Source organism: Salvelinus sp. IW2-2015, linkage group LG14, assembly GCF_002910315.2.
Source record: "Salvelinus sp. IW2-2015 linkage group LG14, ASM291031v2, whole genome shotgun sequence".
Taxonomy (NCBI): Eukaryota; Metazoa; Chordata; class Actinopteri; order Salmoniformes; family Salmonidae; genus Salvelinus; species Salvelinus sp. IW2-2015.
Genome location: NC_036854.1, coordinates 34,593,214 through 34,620,139, shown reverse-complemented (window position 1 = coordinate 34,620,139; position 26,926 = coordinate 34,593,214). Strand labels below are relative to the sequence as shown.

The 26,926-nt window shown below is 44.6% G+C and overlaps 1 protein-coding gene across 8 annotated transcripts in view; it reads right to left on the bottom strand.

The window, feature by feature from the left end:
* Window positions 1–12,835: 12,835 nt before the first annotated feature.
* phldb2b (pleckstrin homology-like domain, family B, member 2b) overlaps window positions 12,836–26,926 on the bottom strand; it is a 52,553-nt gene continuing 38,462 nt past the window's right edge. For 2 of the 8 annotated variants that reach the window (XM_070446674.1, XM_070446673.1), the window contains 18 exons: window positions 26,298–26,669; window positions 25,015–25,152; window positions 24,769–24,906; window positions 23,651–23,779; window positions 23,069–23,221; window positions 22,875–22,985; window positions 22,645–22,734; window positions 22,393–22,539; window positions 19,753–19,947; window positions 18,421–18,615; window positions 18,185–18,328; window positions 17,964–18,063; window positions 16,804–16,957; window positions 15,201–15,291; window positions 14,965–15,111; window positions 14,660–14,879; window positions 14,465–14,550; window positions 12,836–14,339 (listed from right to left, as the gene is read on the bottom strand). In XM_070446674.1, coding sequence (XP_070302775.1) covers window positions 14,199–14,339; window positions 14,465–14,550; window positions 14,660–14,879; window positions 14,965–15,111; window positions 15,201–15,291; window positions 16,804–16,957; window positions 17,964–18,063; window positions 18,185–18,328; window positions 18,421–18,615; window positions 19,753–19,947; window positions 22,393–22,539; window positions 22,645–22,734; window positions 22,875–22,985; window positions 23,069–23,221; window positions 23,651–23,779; window positions 24,769–24,906; window positions 25,015–25,152; window positions 26,298–26,669 — 2,751 coding nt within the window. In that variant the 3' untranslated portion in view covers window positions 12,836–14,198. The remainder of the gene's footprint in view (window positions 14,340–14,464; window positions 14,551–14,659; window positions 14,880–14,964; window positions 15,112–15,200; window positions 15,292–16,803; window positions 16,958–17,963; window positions 18,064–18,184; window positions 18,329–18,420; window positions 18,616–19,752; window positions 19,948–22,392; window positions 22,540–22,644; window positions 22,735–22,874; window positions 22,986–23,068; window positions 23,222–23,650; window positions 23,780–24,768; window positions 24,907–25,014; window positions 25,153–26,297; window positions 26,670–26,926) is intronic. The other 6 variants (XM_024000054.2, XM_070446671.1, XM_024000055.2 and 3 more) reach the window with 6 other exon arrangements.

The following is a 26,926-nucleotide window of genomic DNA, read 5'->3' as shown; positions in this document are numbered from 1 at the left end:
ACCTAAACATTTTGGCGGCCCCCTCTTCACAGTGGAGAGAAGTTTTAGAGTAAATTTCCTGCAATTCTCAACATTTTGCCGATGGGCGTAGAGAAAATGTTGCAGTTTTAAAGCTAATCTATTCTAAACACAAAAGGGGAGCAGCCAGTTGCCCACCCCTGGTCTAGGACGCTCTAACCTCCTGACTCTTCAGTTGAGCTCAATATAACATTTCTCTCACACAGGGAAGAGCAGCAAGCCATTGAAGGTGTTGTGCAACCAAGAAGAACCAGCCAGCACATGCTCTTTGGGGAGATGCATGTAGACCACCTCCCCCTCTTCCAGCTCTAGAGACAATGCATGAGATATACAGTTGAAGTCAGAATTTTACATACACTTAGGTTGGAGTCATTAAAACTCGTTTTTCAACCACTCCACAAATTTCTTGTTAACAAAGTATAGTTTTGGCAAGTCGGTTGTGACATCTACTTTGTGCATGACAAGTAATTTTTCCAACAATTGTTTACAGACAGATTATTTCACTTATAATTCATTGTATCACAATTCCAGCGGATCTGAAGTTTACATACACTAAGTTGACTGTCCCTTTAAACAACTTGGGAAATTCCAGAAAATGTCTTAGCTTTAGAAGCTTTCGATAGGCTAATTGACATAATTTGAGTCAATTGGAGGTGTACCTGTGGATGTATTTCAAGGCATACCTTCAAACGCAGTGCCTCTTTGCTTGACATCATGGGAAAATCAAAAGAAATCAGCCAAGACCTCAGAAAAAATATTGTAGACCTCCACAAGTCTGGTTCATCCTTGGGAGCAATTTCCAAACGCCTGAAGGTACCATGTTCATCTGTACAAACAATAGTACGCTAGTATAAACACCATGGGACCATGCAGCCATCATACCGCTCAGGAAGGCGATGCGTTCTGTCTCCTAGAGATGAACGTACTTTGGTGCAAAAAGTGCAAATCAATCCCAGAAAAACAGCAAAGGACCTTGTGAAGATGCTGGAGGAAATAGGTACAAAAGTATCGATATCCACAGTAAAACGAGTCCTATATCGACATAACCTGAAAGGCTGCTCAGCAAGGAAGAAGCCACTGCTCCAAACCCGCCATAAAAAAAGCCAGACTACTGTTTCCAACTGCACATGGGGACAAAGATTGTACTTTTGGAGAAATGTCCTCTGGTCTGATGAAACAAAAATGGAACTGTTTGGCCATAATGACCATCGTTATGTTTGGAGGAAAAAGGGAGAGGCTTGCAAGCCGAAGAACATCACCCCAATCGTGAAGCACGGAGGTGGCAGCATCATGTTGTGGGGGTGCTTTGCTGCAGGATGGACTGGTGCACTTCACAAAATAGATGACATCATGAAAAAGGAAAATTATATGGATATATTAAAGCAACATCTCAAGACCTCAGTCAGGAAGTTAAAGCTTGGTCGCAAATGGGTCTTCCAAATGGACAACGACCCCAAGCATACTTCCAAAGTTGTGACAAAACGGCTTAAGGACTACAAAGTCAAGGTATTGGAGTGGCCATCACAAAGCCCTGACCTCAATCCCATAGAAAATGTGTGGGCAGAACTGAAAATGCGTGTGTGAGCAAGGAGGCCTACAAACCTGGCTCAGTTACACCAGCTCTGTCAGGAGGAATGGGACAAAATTCACCCAACTTATTGTGGGAAGCTTGTGGAAGGCTACCTAAAACGTTTGACCCAAGTTAAACAATTTAAAGGCAATGCTACCAAATACTAATTGAGTGTATGTAAACTTCTGACCAACTGGGAATGTGATGAAAGAAATAAAAGCTGAAATAAATCATTATCTCCACTATTATTCTGACATTTCACATTCTTAAAATAAAGTGGTGATCCTAACTGACCTAAGACAGGGAAATTTTACCAGGATTAAATGTTAGGAAATGTGAAAAACTGAGTTTAAATATATTTGGCTAAGTATGTATGTAATCTTCCGAATTCAACTGTATACTCATCGCCCCCATAATGATTGTACTCATGAGGAAACATAATACTCTGTCTGTTCTTATAGTTTCACACACATGGTTCCTAAATTACGGTGATCCATAGCAGTGAATCTGAAGTAGTAGACTCCTCTCACTGGTGCAGTGAAGATGCCTGCATCAGAGGAGAAGCAGGGAGACATCAACATTCTCCATTTCTGATAGACACTGCAGGACTGTCAGTCATTACATTCATACTCTGTCTATGAATATGAGAGAGCAGCCGATTATGACTTTAAAGCTTGAACCTCTCAGTAGAGGTTGTTCACTCCTATCATTGGCGACCCATCATTCAGGACTGGTGGGGCTTGTTTTGCATGTTTTTTTGGCATTAATACGTGTCACATCAGTTGGCAAACAATGTAAAATAATTTTTTTAAATCATTGTGTTAATAAAGCCACATACAAACGGTCTATTTTTTTGCTTTCTTGCGTAATGCAGCTCCAAAATGCAAATGTTTCAGCCTAGCTCAGTGCTTTCTGAGCTTTTCTACGTCACCGCAAAATCTACAGGGAGAACTCAAAAATTCAAGCTCCTTGGTTGCTGCCATAGAGTTTCATTTGAAGTGCCCATCCAAGAAGGTCATTGTCCACAGATAAAATGACGTCAAATCACGTTATATCAACTGTAGCTTTGTTTGGACTGATCATGTCAACATCATACTTTCAAAATCTTAGCTAGCAAGCTAGACAAGCAGTCATCTTCATGAGTCACGTCGACAATCTACTGGTAAATCCTTTTCAATCCTTGTCATATGAAGAGAAATTATAGATAAAACGTATCGGTGCTCATCGGCCATTGGAAATAAACATTACACAACAAGTTGGAAATCGCAAATTCAACAATGAGTGGTTTGGAAGGAATCCGTGGCTAACTGCAAGTGCTGCAAAGCAATCACTAGCTTGCTATTCAGTGGAGTGGGTGCGTGGTCCAAGTCTGGGTTTAAGGGTCTCTTTTCTAAGCTTAAAAGAATAAACATTCGGGTTCCCCGAGTGGCGCAGCGGTCTAAGGCACTGCATCACAGTGTTAGAGGCGTCACTACAGACCCAGGTTCCATAGGGAGTCCCATAGGGCGGCGCACAATTGGCCCAGCGTTGTCTGGGTTAGGGGAGGGTTTGGCAGGGGGGGCTTTACTTGGCTCATCGCTCTCTAGCGACTCCTTGTGGCGGTCCGGGTGCCTGCAGGTTGACCTCGGTTGTCTGGTGAACGGTGTTTCCTCCGACACATTGGTACGGCTGGCTTCCGGGTTAAGTGGGCAGGTGTTAAGAAGCGTGGTTTAGCGGGTCATGTTTTGGAGGACGCATGACTCGACCTTCGCCTCCCGAGCCCATTGGGGAGTTGCAGCGATGAGACAAGATCGAAATTGGGAAGAAAAAGTGTAAAATACAAAAAAAAAGATAATCATTCAACACTATGGACCAGAAAAGGTTGAATACATTGGCCATGGTGTTAATCCAGCATGACTTCTGCCGCATTCAAAACAAATGGAAACTTGGAACTGGAAAATCTCAGACTTCCGTGAGTTCAAAACAACTGGGAACTCGGAAAAAAACAAGCTCCTATTGGGAAAATAAGTTTTGAACGGTCATCCAACTCGGAATTCTAAGTCGGGAACTCCAACCTGAAGATCACTGACGTCATGATTCAACCTTGTTTTTTTCAGAGTTCCCAGTTGTCTTTAAAGTACCCTAAATCCAGAGAATTCTGGATGACAAAGTTTGATGACAAAATTTGCCCACAAGGAGCGCTGCACCACCTTCCTGTTCAAGTGAGCACAGCACAACAAGGTAAGTCCAAAAATGTATTGTACGCTGCTGCATAACTTATGTAATATGTCAGGGAGATATGTATACTGTAGCTAAGAAAGTAATACTAAGTGTATGTTGTGTAGTAAGCTGTTAGTAGCCCATGTGCCTCACCCTAATAATTTGGTCCCTTTCCCCCTCATAACTTAGTCTACTGTTCTGACTTGGTGGTGCACATGTAGCCTATAGCCTGTTTTAGAGAAATGTAATCATCATATATTGTAAGACCTTTCATTGTCTGTTTATATGCCCCCTTTATTTTTCCTATGGTTCTAACTTGGTGTACATGGAGAATACTGTAAAAACGGCCCATGTTCTAAATTCTGTCACTGTACATTTCAAAAGTGCTAAACAAATAGGTATATTGACTACATCCGTCCTAGCTCGAAATTACGAATTGCCTCTTATCCACTCTTCGTCCCCTTATGCCATAGTTTGTTCATCTCAATTGTCAGTAGGAAACCACATTTGTTTTGCAAGTCAGCCATATCAGCTATGTTTTTTAAAAGGCAGTAAATGAGGCTGAATTAACTTTTTCGCTGCCAGACCAGGCTCTGCTGATAGCCAGGTGTAGCGGTGGTAAGGATTCACTCCATGGTGCTGAAAAGAAAGCTCTGCTGTTGGGACAGCTTTATGTCGGCCCTAACAGTTTGTGGGCACCGTTTGTCACCGTTATAGTGCAATTAATGTATTGTTTGGTGTTGTGTTTTGTAGTAGCTTTGCTGGCATGCATAATGTTTGTTATTGTTGAGTTTGCCCCACCTAGATTGACATGCTAAAATCCCGACTGACTCCTATTCATAGAGGGCATTGTTCTTGTTTTCTGTGTGTATACCTATACTTGTTCTTTACAATCTGATGGCACTGTAATGGCACAACTAATACTTTTTGAAGTAGTAGTAGTATGCACTACTATACCAGTAACTGAGTTGTAGGCCGTGCCGATGTTGGTGATGACTTTACTGTAGATGAGCGGGATTTCAGTACTGAAAGGTCCCAACAGTCCATCACCTAAATCAACAGAGAAGGCCAGCTTTGGTCTGTCTGTAAACACAGGAGAGTGAAAAAAAAATGTACATTATAATTTACTTAAGTGTAATTAAAGTTAAATATAAATCATGTTTTTATCTGGTTGTCTTTTATGCATTTTATCCAAATCTTAAAGCAAACTATAACTTTAAAATCCAAATGTGGATGAATAAACATGAGGAAAGGTTTGTCTGCATCGGTTACCTGCATTCTGTCTCTTCAGCTCTTCCACCTCCCTCTCACTGGTACTCTGGCCTCCAAGGCTGTGGTTTAACAGAAAACATATGCAAAAGCGAACTTGAATTTAGTTATCCTGACCATTTTTAAGGTGATGGTTTCATTATGTCAAAGTCCTCCTAGTACTTGTGTTTTCACTCTCACTGGCTGTCACTGGCCACCAGGGCTGACATAACATGAAAGAAAATATGATTACTGAACAAAGTTAAACCATAATATCAAACATTACTCAAATACAGTAAATGTATCATTTCTAACTGATGACATCTCTGTGACATTTACCTGCATTCTGTTTCTCCAACCTTGTTCTTCTGGAGCTGCAGTTCAGTCTTGGCGACACTCTGCTCCTCTCTAAGAGCCGTCGCCTCGTTTTCACTGGCTGTCACTCTGGCCCACATGGCTGGCAGTTCAGCTGCTTGTGCTGAAATTATGTCATTTTGACAATCAGTTCTCAAAAATGGTTAATCTTTCACTGATATGACCTCATAATGCCCATAATCAGCTAATTACCTGATTTCTCCCCCTCACTGTTCCTCAGTCTGCCCTCCGTGTTCCTCAGCTCCACTCATTTTGAGCGGCGAGGTTGGTAGACTGTGTTTAACCCTGTTAAGTGATGTCTTTCTCTCTGACCCCTCCACTCTCTCCCTGACTCCATGCCCAAGACAGACAGAACAGCAACACAAGCAGAGAAGTGCACCCCTAATTCTGAAATGGCACCTCTTCAGAAATGATGTAGTCTATGAGGCTCTGCCCCCTTATTTATATACACTCACAACGTAGTGAGCCGCTGCATGACAATTTAACATGTTTCTGACTCGCTGATTGGACAGAAAACCTTGCCAAAGATGATGTCATAGCAGGTCTCTTGTATCTGATGTTCTTTAAGACTGTGGGAGAAATGAACCTGTGCTTTGTCCCAAAGTAACCCCCTATGTGTACACAATGCACCTCTAGTCTACACCTATGTCTGGAGAGAATACTCAGCGCCAGTCTGAATACAGAACAAGATTACCTTCTAGTGGTTCGGGTTTGGAACTGCAGGTTCTGAGCACATGACATAAGGCATGATGGAGCCTCTCATTGATGATGTTGATCAGAGCCTCAATAATAACCAACACTGCACTATGTACAAAACAATGTTTCACTGTCCCAGGTCACCTCATCTATCCACTACTTTGTTTCACAGTATAGAATAGTAAGAAGTCATAGGTACAAGGAGAGACATAAAGCCTTTATCTGTTTATTCATGCTAATGAGAAGAACAGTTATGTGTGGTAATTAGAAGCCCTCATCTAACTTCACTTGAGATAGAAACATTTCCCCCTCACAGGAGAGAGCAGGAAACCACTGAAGGTGTTGAAGTTATTACTATTATCATAGAGCCTCCTGTCTGAGGGTAGACCTCACCCCCCTCCTACAGCTCTAGAGAGAATGCATTTGAAATATGCACATTCTAGCCATGTGAATCGATATTGATATTCTCATTAAACATAACTCTGAGGTCATTGTGATTTAGCTTTACACCCATGTTATGTCCAAGATATTCTATAGTAGTGAATGTGAGGTAGTAGACTCCTCTCACTGGTGCTGTGAAGATACCTGCATCAGAGGAGAAGCAGGGGGACCAGCACTGCCCACTTTTCTATGTTACAGTAAACTGTTCAGTGTGTGTTGATTAGTGTTGCCTGGTGCTGTGAAGATGATATTTAATATTTAATTGCCTTTGGGTTGTAGGCCCTGCCAGTGTTGGTGATGACTCTACTGTAGACCAGTGTGGTGTCAGTATTGAAAGGTCCTACAGTTTCTGAATCAGTCAAACCTGCAGAGAAGGCCACATTTGGCCTGTCTGTGAACACAGGGCAGTCAGCTGGCTGATTAATCAACTGATTTCTTTTTGAAGAGAAGATAGGCTACTGCACATAGAAAATATATGCAGGGCTCATAAAACAAATTTGTTTTCGTGGTAACAAAGATGGAGACAAAATTACTGTTGATCTTCCTAAACAAATAAAAAATGTTATTTTGTAATACATTCACATTTAATGAATTACCTTGTTCAGTTTCAGGTCATTACTTGCCTTCTCACTCTGACTGATTCAGTCTGGTCCTCATAGCTGACAGTTCAGCTGTTTACCCTGAAATAATGGGAAGATGTACATTTCTTCTTTATGTCAGGGGTGGTGGTGGTCTGACCGGTCGTCTGTTTGTGAGTCATCTCTGTAGCTTCAGTCATTTGGCTCTCGATCTGAACCTCTCTCACCCTGCTCTCCCTCCCTCCCTTCCCTGACCCTGCTGAGTGATGTCATCCTGTCTGACCCCTCCACTCTCTCCCTGAGCCCATGCCCCAGACAGACAGAACAGCAACACCAGCAGAGCTAAAGCACCCCTAATTCTGAAATGGCACCTCTTCAGAAATTACATAGTCTATGAGGCTCTGTCCTCTTATTTATATACACAGACTGTACAAAACGTTAGAAACACCTTCCTAATACTGAGTTGTACCCCCATTTACTCTCGGAACAGCCTCAATTCGTCAGGGCATGGACTCTACAAGGTGTCGAAAGCGTTCCACAGGGATGCTGGCCCATGTTGACTCCAATGCTTCCCACAGTTGTGTCAAGTTGGCTGGAAGTCCTTTGGGTGGTGTTCCATTCTTGATACACACAGGAAACTGTTGAGCGTGAAAAACCCAGCAGCGTTGCAGTTCTTGTCACACTCAAATCGGTGTGTCTGGCACCTACTACCATACGCCATTCAAATGCAAATATTTTGTCTTGCCCATTCACCCTCTGAAGGGTACACATATACAATTCATGTCTAAATTGTCTTAAGAATTGAAATTCCTTCTTTAACCTGTCTCCTCCCCTTCATCTACACTGATTGAAGTGGATTTAACAAGTCACACCAATAAGGGATCATAGCTTTCACCTGTATTCACCTGGTCATTATGTCCTGGAAAGAGCAGGTGTTCCTAATGTTTTGTATACTCAGTGCACACACAATGTACAGTAAGTAGTAAGCTGCTTCATAAGAATTGTGCAAATGTTTCTGAAAAAAATTGCCAAAGAAGATGTAATTGTAGGTCTATATCTGATGTTCTTTAAGACCGTGGGAGAAGTGAACCTGTTCTTTGGTTGACGGCCTTCATTGGTTAGGCAGCCAAAGTAAACAAAAGGAAGCAGGAACACATTGAAACATACACCCACTGACATACATGGTAATATAGCAAGGTAACATAGCATGCATTTCCTTTAGAGGGGATATGTATGTGCAAATAATATGGTTATCTGTATGTAAGTGTGTGCAGAGCAAACAGTAGGAAGCCAATTATACAAAAAAAAGACACAAATCCTTTATAAGGAGGTTATTAAAGGTTACGAGAAGAACAGTAGGGTGTCTAGGAAGCCCTAACCTCCTTACTCTTCACATAACCTCCTTACTCTTCACACAACCTCCTGACTCTTCACACAACCTCCTACTCTTCACACAACCTCCTGACTCTTCACCACAACCTCCTGACTCTTCACACAACCTCCTGACTCTTCACACAACCTCCCTGACTCTTCACACAACCTCCTGACTCTTCACACAACCTTCCTGACCTTTCACACAACCTCTGACTCTTCACACAACCTCCTGACTCTTCACACAACCTCCTGACTCTTCACACAACTCCTGACTCTTCACACACCCTCCTGACTCTTCACCACAACCTCCTGACTCTTCACACAACCTCCTGAATCTTCACACAACCTCCTTACTCTTCACATAACCTCCTTACTCTTCACATACCTCCCTGACTCTTCACCAAAACCTCCTGACTCTTCACACAACCTCCTGACTCTTCACATAACTCCTGACTCTTCAAATAACTCGACTCTTCACATAACCTCCTGACTCTTCACATCACTCCTACTCTTCACATAATCTCCTACCTTCACATAACCTCCTACTCTTCACATAACCTCCCTACTCTTCACATAACCTCCTTACTCTTCACACAACCTCCTTACTCTTCACACAACCTCCTTACCTTCACACAACCTCCTTACCCTTCACACAACCTCCTTACCCTTCACACAACCTCCTTACCCTTCACACAACCTCCTTACCCTTCACAACTCTTACCTACACCTCCTTACTCTCACACACCTCTTCCTTCACACAACTCCTTACACTTCACCTAAACCTTACATTCACTAACCACTTACTTCACATAACCTCCTGACTCTTCACATAACTCCTATCTTCACCTAACCTTCTGACTCTTCACCTAACCTCCTGACTCTTCACCTAACCTCCTGACTCTTCACCTAACCTCCTGACTCTTCACCTAACCTCGACTTCACCTACCTGACTCTTCACCTAACCTCCTGATCTTCCCTAACCTCCTGACTCTTCACCTATCCTGACCTTCACCTAACCTCCTGACTCTTCACCTAACCTCCTGACTCTTCACCTAACCTCCTGACTCTTCACCTAACCTCCTGACTCTTCACCTAACCTCCTGACTTTTCACCTAACCTCCTGACGCTTCACCTAACCTCCCGACGCTTCACCTAACCTCCCGACTCTTCACCTAACCTCCCGACTCTTCACCTACCTCCCGACTCTACACCTAACCTCCGACTCTTCACCTACTCTCCCGACTCTTCACCTAACCTCCCGACTCTACACCTAACCTCCTGACTCTACACCTAACCTCCTGACTCTTCAACTAACCTCCTGACTATACACTAACCTCCTGACTCTTCACCTAACCTCCTGACTCTTACTCACCTAACCTCTCTGACTCTACACTAACCTCCTGACTCTACACCCTAACCTCCTGACTCTACACCTAACCTCCTGACTCTACAACCTAACCTCCTGACTCTACACCTAACCTCCTGACTCTTCACCTAACCTGCGGACTTTACCTAACCTCCCGAGCTCAATACGGCGTTCTCCATCACACAGGGAAGAATAGAAAACCAATGAAGGTGGTGTAGTTATTTCTATCACCATAGAGCCCACACCCTGAATAGAGACCACATCCCCCTCCTCCAGCTCCAGAGACAATAAACGGAACAAGAACTCATGTTTTCCATTGTCAGGGTGTTCATATTTTACCATAACCCTCTGATAATTGTGGAAAAGGACCGCACCTGTATTATAGCTGCGCCAGTCCACTGTATTTTATCTGTAGTAGTAGACTCCTCTCACTGGTGCTGTGAAAATACCTGCATCAGAGGAGAAGCAAGGAGAGATCAACACTGTCATTGCAACTTATTGGAGATATTGGACTGAATGTCTGTCTATGCAGTGCCTTCGGAAAGTATTCAGACCCCTTGACTTATTTGTTACGTTACAGCCTCATTCTAAAATGGATTAAATCGTTTTTATCCCTCATCAATCTACACACAATACCAAAACAGGTTTTTAGACAATTTAGCTAATTTATAAAAAATTACACAAGTTTTCAGACCCTTTACTCAGTACTTTGTTGAAGCACCTTTGGCAGCGATTGCAGCATCAAGTCTCCTTGGGTATGACGCAACAAGCTTGACACACCTGTATTTTGGGAGTTTCTTCCATTCTTCTCTGCAGATCCTCTCAAGCTCTGTCAGGTTGGATGGGGAGCGTTGCTGCACAGATATTTACATGTCTCTCCAGAGATGTTCAATTGGGTTAAAGTCCGGGCCCTGGCTGGGTCACTCAAAGACATTCATAGACTTGTCCCAAAGCCACTCCTGCGTTGTCTTGGCTGTGTGCTTAGGGTCGTTGCCCTGTTGGAATGTGAACCTTCACCCCAGTCTGAAGTCCTGAGCGCTCTGGAGCAGTTTTTCATCAAGGATCTCTCTGTACTTTGCTCCGTTCATCTTTCCCTCGATCCTGACTAGTCTCCCAGTCCCTGCCGCTAAAAAACATCCCTACAGCATGATGCTGCCACCACCATGCTTCACCGTAGGGATGGTGCCAGGTTTCCTCCAGACATGACGCTTGGCATTCAGGCCAAATAGTTCAATCTTGGTTTCATCAGACCAGAGAATCTTATTTCTCATGGTCTGAGAGTCCTTTAGGTGCCTTTTGGCAAACTCCACTGAGGAGTGGCTTCCATCTGGCCATTCTACCATAAAGGCCTGATTGGTGGAGTGCTGCAGAGATAGTTGTCCTTCGGCAAGGTTCTCCCATCTCCACAGAGGAACTCTAGAGCTCTGTCATATTGACCATCAAGTTCTTGGTCACCTCCCTGACCAAGGCCCTTAACCCCCGATTCCTCAGTTTGGCCGGGCAGCCAGCTCTAGGAAGTCTTGGTGGCTCCAAACTTTTTAAATTAAAAAATGATGGAGGCCACTGTGTTCTTGGGGACTTTCAATGCTGCAGACATGTTTTGGTACCCTTCCCCAGATCTGTGCCTTGACACAATCCTGTCTCGGAGCTCTACGGACAATTCCTTCAACCTCATGGCTTGGTTTTTTCTCAGACATGCACTGTCAACTGTGGGACCTAATATAGACAGGTGTGTGCCTTTCCAACTCATGTCCAATCAATTGAATTTACCACACGTGGATTCAAATCAAGTTGTAGAAACATCTCAAGGATGATCAATGGAAACAGGATGCACCTGAGCTCAATTTAGAGTCTCATATTAATGGGTCTGAATACTTATGTAAATAAGGTATCCTTTTTTAAATTGTATTATAAAATTGGCAAAAACTTTGAAAACCATGTTTTCGCCTGGTCATTATGGGGTATTGTGTGTAGATTTGAGGATTTTGTTTTATTTAATCAATTTTAGAATAGGGCTGTAACGTAACAAAATGTGGGAAAAGTCAAGGGGTCTGAATACTTTTTGAAGGCACTGTATACATGTTTAGGATGATTTACATTGCATTTTATATTTAGAAAGATGCATTTGAGGTAAGATAAATAAACGTGCCAGTTCATGTCTGTACTTGTGTAGTACCTGCATTCGCTCTCTCCAGCTCCTTCACCTTCTCACTGACTGTCACTCTGCCCCCCATGGATAACAATTCAGCTACTTTGACTGGAATTAAAGGGAAACAATATGAATATGTTGATCTGACATCCACTCTCCGTTACACCACATCACTCAGTGCACCTCAGTTCGGTCCAGATGTCAGGGGTGGTGGTGGTCTCTTGCCCTTCACTGTGACCCTATTGAGTGATGTAATTCTCTCTGACCCCTCCACTCTCTCCCTGACTCCATGCTCCAGACAGACAGACCAGCAACACCAGCAGAGCTACAGCACCACTTATTCTGAAATGATACATCTTTTAGACATGATGTATTCTATAGGCACAATCCCCTTCCTTATATACACATGCACAAGTTAGGGAGCCACCGCATGAGAATTTAACATGTGTTTCTGACAGAAAAACAAGAACATCAAGAAGTCGCTGATTGAACAGAAAACTGTGACAAAGATGAGGTTATAGCAGGTCTCTATTATCTGATGTTCTTTAAGACCGTGGGAGAAGTGAACCTGTTCTTTGGTTGACGGTCTCTCCTCATGTAACCCCTGTGTGTATACAATGTGCCAAGAGGACTGAGAGCCAGTCTGAATACAGGACCAGATCACCCTCTAGTGGTTCTGATACAACACCGCTGCTTCTGATCACATGGAGTTCCCAGTGATGTTTAGCATAAACAGAATCTTTACATGGATCATAGACCCTTCCATCAAATCAATGTCTCATGAAAACATGTTATCTTTTCAAGAAAAATGACCAAACACATTTTCAAGTGACAATATGTTCTTACTTTAATATATGTTCTTGCTTTTTCTGTATGCAGAAATAAAGATACATGCATTGATAATCAATAGCATAAAAACAGTATGATATAGCTACATGATCAAAAAAACTGCCATTTAAAAAWATATATATATATATAATGGTTTAAAAGCACATTAATGCCCGATAATGAATCAAACCCCTGGCTAGCCCGACCCCGGATACTTCATATCTGAAAGGATACAGTAGAAACAATAGGCAGGGTGGAATTTAGTCATGTAAGTAAGCATTTCACTGTTAGTCTTCACCTGTTGTTTATGAAGCAAGTGACAAAAACGGATTGGATTTGCTTACACCTGTCCTTTCAGTTCTACACTCACTGCATAATGTGCTAGGTTCGAGTTGGGATGGTTTAGGGGTCATTCTCTGTCCCTCAGAGTGTTCAGCTGTCACCCTCTACTGAAGAGAGGGAATAACTAGATGTATATGATGGTGGGAAGGAAAAGCATCATGACTCAGCACTAACATACAGTAAGCCTATATGCCAAGGCTGCTCACCATAAAACAAGGCATTTGATAAATACAACTCACAGCTAACATATAGCTATCTGGTTAGTCAACGATAACATACGCAGCGAAAGCTCGACCAGCATGATTATAATCTGTGAGGGTTAACCTGTATGATCCTGTATTTATTCTACCACTGACATGTATAAGGCTGCATCTCAATGACAACCTATTCCCCAAGTAGCAGCCTTGGGTATTGTATTTTACCACAGATTACTTGACCTTTGGCTACACTGGAAGACGCAATGGAGGACATTGGCCTCATGAGTTAAGACACCATACAATAAGATTAGCACCTCTGGGTTATGTGATCACAATGTAACAAACACACAAACAGGAGACCTGAGGTCTTTGGGGATGAGTAAATATCAGTAACTTGTCCCCTGATCATTTGACCCTACACAACCAGGAATTGAAATGACCGTTCTGTTTGCTTGTTTACTAATGATACATAAAAACACTGGCCAATCCCAGCGGAGCTACTGTGAGAGTTAAGGCACACTGTTGGAGAACACGTACTTGAACATTTTTATAATAATAAAATACAGAAATAAAAACAACAGTCCATCTCTGTCACAGAGAAGAGAGAGGAGCTAATCCTGTCGTCATAACCACACGCTGGCTGTATCCTTCCACTCCGAAGCACCCCTCTTTATACCATAAACTGAGTGTATCCCTCCAACGCGTACAGATCAAGTCTCCTACACCATAAAGTGGGTGTATCCCTCTGCCATGGCTATATCACGCCTTCTACACCATGAACTGAGTGTATCCCTCCGCCATGCCCATATCGCGCCTTCTACACCATGAACTGAGTGTATCCCTCGGCCCCAGTGACAATGACATCCATCCAGATCCTCATGGCCTCAGGAGAGGGGGCCACCATGTAATAGACCCTGTCATGAGTCTTCACACTGAACGTCAGACACGGGTTAGGACTCTGGAGGGGGGAGGGAAGGAGGGGGAGAGAAGAATAGGGAAAGGGATCAGATACAGCAAGGCTACAAGGATTCAGCATTTAATAAGAGAAAGACCTTGTCTCACACACAATAAAGGAGTAGGTACCTTGTGTGCGTTCTTTAAGTGGTCGTAGTAAACTTCCTCTATTGCTTGGAAGTAGATGACCCCTTTCAGCTTGGCCTCATGCTTGTCTGCAGCAGTGACAAAATACACAACAGTTAGAAACACACAAGCAGACCACTAGGACTCAGTGGTGTGTGTTCCTCACACTCCAGTCCATGGTCCCTGTCCATTCTTTACCTGAGAAGTAGGAGAGCGTTCGTCGGTTGCGGTCAAAGACGAACCAGCGTTTCTTCCAGGTCTTGATCTTTCCCCCCATCTTGACCAGGAATCCTCGGCACGTCTTCTCCGTGAGGGACAGGTGGAAACAGGTGTCAGCACTGTGGCCCGCTGACTCTATATGGGCTTTTAGGTCAAAGTCATCCTTACGAACTGGTAGGTAGCGCGTCAGAGGACGGGACTGTGGGGACAGGGGTTAAAGGTTACTCTAGTGGTCAGCAATCTTAGTCCTGGAGAGATATTGTTTCGTATGCCTATTGTTTCACCTGTGCTCTCTGTTTCTCCCGTAGTTTCACCTCCCTGTCGATGAGTTTCTGTCGTCTGTTGGTCTCCTCCTGCAGTCGTTTCTCCAGATCCTCCCTCCTCCTCCTCTCCTCCTCCAGAGCCTGTTTGCGTGACTCCATCTCTTGCTCCTGCACCAGACACACCACACACTTTACTTTAGATGTCAGTGTGTGTGTGTGTGTGTTTGTTTGTTTATCTGTGCACGTGTGTATGTTACCTTGTGTTCTATGAGGCGATTCTTCTCTGCCTGAGCCTGTCTCAGCAGACGCTCCATTTCCTCCAGTTTGGTCACGTTAGACATACTGGCACTGCAACACACACAGTCATTCTACAGGCTGGGAATGATGCAGCACAGGACTTATTCTTCCCATGGAACACACACAGTCATTAAGAATGGGCCCTGCTGGAACACATTAGAACCAGCCTGGACGTGTGTGTGTGTGTGTGTCAGCACAGTCTGCTGCTTTTCATTTCCACTTCAAAAGAAACACCTGGAATAAGTCTAACTAACTCCTCCTCTATCCATCTCTGCTTCATCTCTACCATAATCCTTCATTCCTTCTCTCAACCCTCTTCCCTCTCATCTCTCATCATCTCTCTCTTCTCTCGACATCTCTTCGCTTACATTTGAATAACTTCGCAGACACTTTTATCTAGGGCGACAGTAGTGAGTGCATGCATTCTCATCGCTTTTTTGTACTATGGCGTTGCAAGCACCATGCTCTACCAACGGAGCCACACGGGGCTTCTCTTTCCTGTTCCTGTCACCTTTCTCTGAAAGAGGCCTCTCCCTTACATAACTAGTACACACACACACACACACACACACACACGTCACTCCAGTGATGGCTTTACAGAGATGCAGTATTCCATATGGTGTTCCATTCCCGAGGCTACATAGATACTCCTTTGGGAATTATCCTGATTGGAGCGCTGTGTGTGTGTTTGTATGTGTGATTACAGCGCCATGCAGATCAGAGAGGTAATCCAACAGGAATACTAGCCAGGAAATATAAGCAACCTGAAGCTCAGACTCTCTCCCTCCCTCCCTCCCTCCCTCCCTCCATCCCTCCCCCCTGCTTACCTGCATATATGAGAGGGAATGGAGCTTATTGTCCATTCATATGCTCCAAGCTAGTCCAGTCCAATTTAACCCCAAAAGAACCAACCAGAGCCAAGACCCACAGAATACAGAATCTGTGCCGTGAGTGTACAGAACCAACCCCGTTTTATCTTCAGTCCAATCCGAAATGAAACCACAAAACCTAATTGTGCTTTGCTGTGTCACTGAAAGCTTCACGGTGCACAGAAACAAGCAAACAGCTCCAATGTCTGGACCACAGAAACGGACTAACCCATCTAAATCCCAGGGGTGTAGAGCTGGACTGAACCCTCTCCAGACAGACATAGAGAAAGCGAGAGAGAGAGAGAGGGCACTCTACATACAGAACTCATGATTTCACCATAGTGAGGCTGAACCCCAAATCTACCTCCGCTTGATAGCTATCCCCGCTTGTAACCTGACTCCCCTAACCTCCCCCTGAGGAGGGAGCCTAAATGGCAGGAGAGCTACAGGTCCATTTGCAAACATACGTTTTACATTAGCTCTACACAAACACACACAAATGTTTCAACATGCATGAACATTCACCTCTCTCCCTCTCCATGTTTCACATGATAGAAAATGAGAAACTGACTTCATATGATCGGTATGCACATTCAGCCTCTGAACACATACACACATATCAATTCTCCCACTTTTCCTTCACCTCTCCCGCTCTCCAACACACACACACACACACACACACACCTACACCTACCAGGAGACGTTGTCGGGGGAGCAGGCAGAGATGCTGGTCTCCATTGAGTCAGAGCTGTCCACGCTCATGGTGTCGTATGCCTGGCCGTTATCACAGTAACCGTAGGTGTCCAGGTACACGTTGGACTGGGAGGCGGCCCGAGGGCTCGGCTGACCTAGACCAAGACCACACACGGTCAGACAGAGAGAAACCACAACAAAATCACACAGTCAGAAAGAGAGAGACCACTACCAAAGCACACAGTGTCCGAGAGAGAGAGAACAAAGACCAGAAAGAGAGGATACAAAAATATATTTTTTAAACAGCGTGAGAGAGAAGCTGTGCATATTTGATGTGTGTATACCATTGAGTTACCTGTCTGTACCCCTCCCTGCACTGAGCCCTGTTCTCCATGACCGCTCCCCACCTCAGGGACCACAGTCTGACCGTACGGTACAGACTGTTGGCCCTCCCTCTGATCACACTGACCAGCCACGGTTAAAACACACACAGCAAACTAAAGGTGCAAAAAGTTACCACAAACAAAAGGTCCAAAAAGGTCCAATGTCCAAAACCGTTTAGTCCAAAAAATAGATCCCAGAACAAAATGAACAACCACAACCAGTGGACCTCCAACCTGACCGTCACTACGAAGGGAGTAATGTAACACGCACTCCTACAGTAGGGTACAGCAAAGACACACACACACACACACACACACACACACAGACCGAGACACACACAGGAAGCCTGATACCATCACCCAGAGAGGGTCAGAGACACACCACACCCCTCTGATGACCCACCCCAAGGGACAGGCTTCAATCTCACCACAACACGCGCACGCATGCAAACACACACGTTATCCATGGGTTACTAGGACCTATTAACGGATGCTTCACAACAGCAGAGAGCATTTCCTGCCTCTCCTCAAATCTCTCTACAAGCAAATAAACAAACCATGCTTGTGTCCACCCATCACACACACACACACACATCTGACGATCCATCTTTTTTATAGGTTGAAACCCTTGCCTTATAAGGTAAGCTGTGTGACTAACTTGTCCCGAGGGTCACTGGTGGTGTGACAGACAACTCTCCTAGACAAACTCCTCTTCCCTCCCCTCTCACTACTTCAGTTTCGCGGTCAGTTTACACATGCGTGAGGTGTGTGTCCTCACCCTTGTGCAGGCGCCGTTTATCTGTGTCTCTATTGGAGACAGACAAGGCCCGGGGTAGAATACTGCCACAGCTAGAACTCTGGACCAGGGGCTGATGGGACTGTGGAGGACCAGAAAGAGAGAGAGATTAAAGGTGTGTGTGTGTATGTATGTGTGTGTGTGTGTGAGAGAGTGAGTGTGTGAGTGAGAGAGTGAATGTGTGTGTGTGTATCTGTGTGTACCTTGTTAGGCATGCTGCGTCCTAGTGTAGCACAGTTGAACTGAGGGGTGACAATGGACGGGGTCTTCTTCCTGGGTAATGTGTCACTCAGGTGGGCCCCACCTTCTTTCACTAACCTCTTTCTCTCCTCCAGTGAACGGAAGTGCTGAACACACACACAATAGTCAGAATCACACACACACACACACACACACACACACAAACGCACGCACACACACGCGCACACACAGCCTTTACCTGCCTGTTGTGGCGGTGTTTTTTGACAGGCAGAGGAGGAGGAGGAGAGTCAGGGAGGGGAGAGGGGTCACGATAGGTCACCATGTCCTCCGGCCAATGAACCGAGGGGGTTTTGGTGAGAGGTGGGCGGCGGGGCAACAGGGGATGGGAGGAAAAGGAGGAAGGACAATCGACAGGAGAGGAGGAGTGACAGAGCTTAAAGAGGAAGAGAGGAACACCATCAAAGAAAGAGAGAGTACAGCAGACAAAATCAAGAAAAATTGAAAAGCAAATGCATGGAAAACTGAGGAAGGCATACAGTGCATTCGGAAAGTTTTCAGACACCCATAGGGATGGTGCCAGGTTTCCTCCAGGTGAGATGCTTGGCAATCAGGCCAAATAATCCAATCTTGGTTTCATCAAACCAGAGAATCTTGTTTCTCATGGTCTGAGAATACTTTGGCAAACTCCAAGCGGGCTGTCATGTGCCTTTTACTGAGGAGTGGCTTCCTTCTGACCACTCTACCATAAAAGCCTGATTGGTGGAGTGCTGCAGAGATGGTTGTCCTTCTGAAAGATTCTCCCATCTCCACAGAGGAACTCTGGAGCTCTGTTAGAGTGACCATTGGGTTCTTGGTCACCTCCCTGACCAAAACCCTTCTCCCCCGATTGCTCAGTTTGGCCGGGCAGCCAGGTCTAGGAAGCGTCTTAGTGGTTCCAAACTTCTTCCATTTAAGAACGATGGAGGCCACTGTGTTCTTGGGGACCTTCGATGCTGCAGAAATATTTTGGTACCCTTTCCAGGATCTGTCTTCCTTCGACCTTATGTCTTGGTTTTTGCTCTAAGCTATAAAAACAAAGAGAGTCGTACACTCCATATGTATAACCTCCCAGTAATTTATTGGGTAAAACATACACTGTGACATACACTGTTAACTGTGGGACCTTATATAGACAGGTGTGTGCCTTTCCAAATCATGTTCAATCAATTGAATTTACCACAGGTGGACTCCAATCAAGTTCTAGAAACATCTCAAGAATGATCAATGGAAACATGATGCACCTGAGCTCAATTTCAAGTGACATAGCAAAGGGTCTGAATACTTATGTCAATAAGGTATTTCTGTTTTTTATTTTTAATAAATGTGCAAAAATGTCTACAAATCAGATTTCGCTTTGCCATTATGGGGTATTGTGTGTAGATTGATGAGATAATTTTTTTAATAAATTTTAGAATAAAGCTGTAAAGTCAAAGGATCTGAATACATTCTGAATGCACTGTAAATAATGTTATCCTCCTCCACACAAACACACCTACTGACCAACAAACACACGTGCCCCTTACACACACACCTCGTCCTCCGCTGGTTTTTGGGCGCTGTCGTCAGTGGGGGGGCTAGGCTCAGAATCAGGGGAGGGATTGGCCAGAACAGGGGCAGTGGTGGGACTAGGGTTCCCCCCCAGCTGGGAGTAAATTTCATTGATCTCACTGACTGTTACATAGCCCTGGAACATACCATGAGGGAAAAGGGGGGAGAGAAGAAGTGGCTAGAGATGAAGTGGACAGAGAGAGGGAGAAACAATGGTGAAAGAGAGGGAGATTAAAAGGGAGAGAGATTAAATAAAGAAAGGGGTTGAGAGATAGAGAGAGAGAGAAAGGGAGATTCAGCCATGTTAAAACCTTTTGTTAGCTTGGTCAGTTAAACTGCAGCATCAGAGACAGAGCTGTACTGTTCCATTCGTTTCACATAGACAATGAATGAAGAGAGAAGGTTAAACATAAACAATATGAACATCTTTAAAGGCCAGTTTGTTACCAGTGCAATGTGTTATTATCACTGTATAAATGGAAGACAAGAGAAGGTGTTTCTAAAACGGCCTGTAAAATGTGCTTCTCAACCTCAAGATTCCTGGATCTATAAGAAACTATCCATCACACAACTCATTCCATAGTTCTCATGTTATCGTTTTGACCATAACCTTTTTGATACAAGGGACCAAGAGTCTAAGAAACACTAGCTTAAAGTAAATGTCCAGTCAAACTCTCACTTTTTAAATTCTGTTAACGCACACACAAATAATGTTGTTGACTCGTCCTATACTCGTATGTGTGGCCAAAGTATAAATTGGAGAAAAAAATACTTCAAAAACCCCACCTCAAACTTGTACAGTGGGGCAAAAAAGTATTTAGTCAGCCATCAATTGTGCAAGTTCTCCCACTTAAAAAGATGAGGCCTGTAATTTTCATCATAGGTACACTTCAACTATGACAGACAAAATGAGAAAAAAAATCCAGAAAATCACATTGTAGGATTTTTAATGAATTTATTTGCAAATGATGGTGGAAAATAAGTATTTGGTCACCTACAAACAAGCAAGATTTCTGGCTCTCACAGACCTGTAACTTCTTCTTTAAGAGGCTCCTCTGTCCTCCACTCGTTACCTGTATTAATGGCACCTGTTTGAACTTGTTATCAGTATAAAAGACACCTGTCCACAACCTCAAACAGTCACACTCCAAACTCCACTATGGCCAAGACCAAAGACCTGTCAAAGGACACCAGAAACAAAATTGTAGACCTGCACCAGGCTGGGAAGACAATCTGCAATAGGTAAGCAGCTTGGTTTGAAGAAATCAACTGTGGGAGCAATTATTAGGAAATGGAAGACATACAAGACCACTGATAATCTCCCTCGATCTGGGGCTCCACGCAAGATCTCACCCCTGTCTCTTATACACATCTAGATGTGTATAAGAGACAGGCTTAAGCCAGTACATGTCCAGGCCCGTCTGAAGTTGGCTAGAGAGCATTTGGATGATCCAGAAGAAGATTGGGAGAATGTCATATGGTCAGATGAAACCAAAATATAACTTTTTGGTAAAAACTCAACTCGTCGTGTTTGGAGGACAAAGAATGCTGAGTTGCATCCAAAGAACACCATACCTACTGTGAAGCATGGGGGTGGAAACATCATGCTTTGGGGCTGTTTTTCTGCAAAGGGACCAGGACGACTGATCCGTGTAAAGGACAGAATGAATGGGGCCATGTATCGTGAGATTTTGAGTGATAACCTCCTTCCATCAGCAAGGGCATTGAAGATGAAACGTGGCTGGGTCTTTCAGCATGACAATGATCCCAAACACACCGCCCGGGCAACGAAGGAGTGGCTTCGTAAGAAGCATTTCAAGGTCCTGGAGTGGCCTAGCCAGTCTCCAGATCTCAACCCCATAGAAAATCTTTGGAGGGAGTTGAAAGTCCGTGTTGCCCAGCAACAGCCCCAAAACATCACTGCTCTAGAGGAGATCTGCATGGAGGAATGGGCCAAAATACCAGCAACAGTGTGTGAAAACCTTGTGAAGACTTACAGAAAACGTTTGACCTCTGTCATTGCCAACAAAGGGTATATAACAAAGTATTGAGATACACTTTTGTTATTGACCAAATACTTATTTTCCACCATAATTTGCAAATAAATTCATTAAAAATCCTACAATGTGATTTTCTGGATTTTTTTCTTCTCATTTTGTCTGTCATAGTTGAAGTGTACCTATGATGAAAATTACAGGCCTCTCTCATCTTTTTAAGTGGGAGAACTTGCACAATTGGTGGCTGACTAAATACTTTTTTGCCCCACTGTATCTCAAACAGACCGTTGAAAAACGCTTGCCATTTCGTCATAGAGGATGATGTCATCCTTCTGAGGAGGATGAGCTGGCCAATCAGCAGTCTACTCACATTAATATTTTTTATGACCAGTATACACCGGTCATGTTGTTGGGTATGCCCACATCATTCCAAAACAGAAAAGCTGCTTTTTAACATACTTAATTACCATTTTTGGAAGGAAAACTATTTCACTCGTAATTATTTGTCATTAATTATAGGTCATATTTCATAGAAATCTGGAAAGTTACTTTAAATGACTAAGGATGATGGAGAGAGAGAGAGGTGGAGGCAAGGATGAAAGATAGATGGAGGGAGGACATAGTACCTCAGCGCTCTTTATGGAAAGAGAAGAAAGGAGGGAGGATAGGACCAGCAGGTCAGCAGGAAGGATAAGAGAAGAAAGAGAGGAAGAGGCGTGGTCACGGGACTGGTCGCTAGGAGATCGACACACGTCAGCCAACAACGCAGTATCCTAGGAAACAGGAAAGGAGGAAAGGAGAGGAAAAGAGGAGGAAGACAGTGAGACGAGGGGGACCATGGGTGGGAATGGAGGTTGCTAGGCAATAGTCAAACATACCTCCTTAAGACTGATAGGGCTGAGAGGGAAGCCCCGCCCACCTGTGAGGTCAGCATACTTCCTTTCCACAGAAGCAAGGTTATCTTTCTCCTGAGAGAGAGAGAGAGAGACTTTAACATGCAATTAGGACTGAAATCAATGGACTGTTGCAAAACACACACACACACACACACACACACACTCACAAACAGACACACACACACACACACACACACACTGTGCGTACATACCCTCTGCAGCATCATCTGCAGGTTGGTCCTCTCCTTCAGGAAGCTGTCCTTTTCTCGCTGAGCCTGCTGGGTAATCTGTCCCGCCTGCTTATTTAGGGCCACCAGCCTCTCCTTGGAACACATACAGTAATTTAACACACACAGTTTAACACACATACACAAAACACACTCATACTCTAACACACACACCGTACCTTGCGTGTGACGGTGCTCCGTTGGTAGTCAGCTATCTCTCTGAGGAGTTGTGTGTTTTCCTCCTTCTCCTCATCATGACGACTCTCTCTCTCCAGCTGCTGAAACTCCAGGTCCTCAAAACGCTTCGTCTCAGCTTCCAGCACCTCAGAGTTCTGACACACACACACATGTTTTTCTCGGTTTGTGTTATAACATTTTGGCTGTCCGCAAGTGTTCAATTACTATTTTCTGCATGAGGGAGAGAGCATTCAGTCACACACGCACAAACACAAACACACTCACACAACCACACCAAGGCATGCTCTCGCCAAACCTGATGCACAATCATGCTTCCTCATCCTAACAAAAAACAGATACTATCCCCCATGAGCAGGCTGACTGTGTGGAGCTTTCTGACGGACATGATATGACACATACTAAAACTGACAGACAGGAGGAGAGATGAAGAGGAAAACCTCCTGTAGATAAATGATAGGGGGAAGGAACAAGAGGAGAAGGATGGGTGAACAGGTGGGGAAGGTGTGTCACAGGAAGTTGTTTATTTTAGCAGGAAGTGTGTGTGTGTGTGTGTGTGTACTGACCCTGGCGAGCTGCTCCTGTAGGGGCTCCTTCATGGCCTCAGGACAGCAGTGGAGCTGGGAGCGCAGCTCACACACACTCTGAGACAGCTGCTCTACCCTAGCCCTCTCAGCCTGCAGCGACACACACGCCTGGCACACACACACAGACGGATAGACGACAAGCATACAAGCACGCTCACACACACATGTGCATATGTACGCAGAGGTACAGTACACACACACACACACACAGGAATGACAAGCAGACACAGGACAGAGGAAGAGAGGACGGTAGCGTTAGTGGGAGTCGGGAGGCAGAGTTAGTTACTACAGTGTTACAGTGGTCAGGAAAGCAGAATGGACTAGAGGGCAGAGGGGAGGGAAGGACTGACACAGCGGTGGGTTGGGGATGATGAGGGTTATTATGAGAGGGAAAGGGGTCTTCAACACAGACCACCAACAGTCCAAGACGTTCAGGCTGACCAGACACAGGAGAAACAGGCTAACTGACCAGACACAGGAGAAACAGGCTAATTGACCAGATACAGTATGTGTCAAACTAGACAACTTTATTTTTGTCTTTCTCTCAACTGATCCTTATCTGTCTTCCTCTCATCAGATCTGTAATCACCAAAATGTGTAAGGGTAAGTCTCTCTCTGTCTCCTATCTCTCTCTCTCTCTCTCCATGGTATGTGGTTCCTCTCTCATGTATCTGCCAGCTGTAGGGTTAATGCAACTCTCCGGAAGCAGGCCTGAACACGACCCAGAGGAGAAGAGGGTGCCAACACACACACTTCCTCCTATCTATCCAACCCCCCCTTCATTCCCCTGTCATCGATCTTTTAGTAGAACCTCACTATACACCCCCCTCCCCCCCCCGTGTATTAACAGCTGTATATTTGGACCAGAGACTGCATGACAGGGATTTACACATACCAAGTCAGCTAGTCACATGTCAATCAATGTATCGCTGGGTGTGGCTAGAGAATACATACTGCAGCATGCTCATTACATATGCACACAGTGCTTATGACACCACAAACTCTTAGAAACTCCATATAGCAGTACACACACAGACACACACTCTTTCACTCTCCCTCCCTCATGTTGCCCCAGTGTTATCACACAGTGGTATTACCGGAGTCTTCTGGTTCTGTGCCTGTTGTTCCATGTCAGACATCTTGGTGTTGAGTGTCTCCAGAGCATCTCTCTCCTGCTGCAAGGCTGCTAGCTCCGCCTGCTGCTCTGCCTCCACCAGGGCACGCTCCACCTCTACCTGGATGGCCAGAAAGAGGGAGTGAGTCTCTATCCATCTCTACCTCTATTACCTCCTTCCTCCCTACATCTCTCCACCATTTTTACATCCCTCCCTCCCTCTTTCTACCTCTCTAAGAGACTCGTCCATCTGGTTGTCCAGTTCTTTGATCTTCTGTTCCAGCTCCTCCATGTTGTTCAGCACCTGGATCCTCTCCTCCTCCACACGGGTCACTTCCTGCCTCCGCTGGCCCTCCTCCACCAGCGCCTAAAGATGACGTCACACTCTCACAATGGAATCTATGCTATGTTCTTTATTCACGGGTCCTGGAGAGCTACAAGGAGTGAATACATTTGTTTCCAGCCAAGAACTAACAAACCTGTTTCCGTTTATCTAGCTCTTGATGATTAGTTAATCATGTGTGTTAGTGCAGGGCTGGAACAAAAGCTACATGTTGTCCTGAATGAGGGGTGAAAAACAATACGGTTCATAGAAAAGCTCTAGGTATTAACATGATAGCTAAATCCAACCAATTAAGCTTTCTGTAGAGTACCTTTCTGTTCTTCAATTACTCACCAGAAACTATGCAGCTGTTCATACGTACCACACACACACACGCCAGCTGCCCACCTTAGGTTGCTATCCTTAGCACTCTCTAATCTAATAACCAGACTGTAAATATCTCATGTGTGTGTGACCTCTCACAGCAAACAATTTTTACAGTATCCAGCACCTCCGGGTTCTCACAGTAAAATAGAAGACTAATTCACAACAACAAACAACCCTGACCTCTAAAACAATAGGTTGCTGTGGAGGTCTAAGAAGAAAATACATTTTTGAGAGTAGGGAAAATAGAAATACAGTATGTGGACCTTAAATGGTAAGGTAAGTCAGATTCCAGAGGAGTTTCCACATCAGAACTAAGGAATGTACAAGGAGGGGTTGAGCCGTGACCATGGCTAGTGTGTGTTTTCTTCTGTTTACAGTGAGAGGGGAGCTCTCTTTCTCTCTACCACTCTCCTCTAACTCTCATTTAGTCATGAGAAGCTACATTAAGCTGCATATAGCTTCATAGGCTGTTATTAAGCTCGATTAGGCCTGTGTAAGGATTGCCTGACCAGAGGTCTCATTAACAGGTTGCCAGGTGATAAACACTCTGCCTCCTGTCAATCATTTAACAAGGCTTAATTAAGCTTTACTCAGAGGAAGGACAGCAGTAGCACCTTATGTATTTGTGTGTGTGTGTGTGTGTGTGTGTGTGTGTGTGTGTGTGTGTGTGTGTGTGTGTGAGTGAGAGAGGCAGGGAGGTTGGCTGAAAGAAGTACAGGAGAAAGGCAACAAGAGATCAAATATAAATGGGAGAAAGCGAGAGTGAGAAAGCAAAAGCGAGCGAGAAAGTGAAAAACTCTCACCCGATTGGTCCTAGGCAGGCGCGCGGTGGGCGAGGTGGCGGAGCTTCGTAGGCTGATGGCCGGCGATTCCGCCCTGTTGTCCCGGTGGCCGCTGCTCCGTCGCTGTCGGACTGGACGCTCCTCATCGTTACCATAGTAACCGTTCTCCGAGCCGCTACCGGCCCCATTTCCGTTAACGGTTGAGTCGGAGAAGACGGATTCTGACTCATCGTCATCAGAGACCTGGAGTTTCTCTAGTTCCCGGTTGATCTTCTGAAGGTCGGCTAGACCAACACCGGTATCGACACTAGAACCAACACCCCTCTCCCTGTCCTGCTCCGATCGACCCAGCTCTGAACACAGAGACAGAATGGTTTCCAGCCGCTGGCGTTCCTACAACACAGCACACACAGTTAGAAGCACACACAGACACACTTAGATATATATGTACAGAGATACACACACACACAGCAAACACATGGATTATTATCTATATCCAACTGAGAGCCAAATACACAGATATTACCTGTGGAAGCATGGCTGCCATTAGGAGCATTTCTCCTCACAGACACTCCATAGGGCAAACAGACTTTTCTCATAGCCTTTATATTTCTCTCATAGAGAATAACGAGAGCCCACAATAACACAAA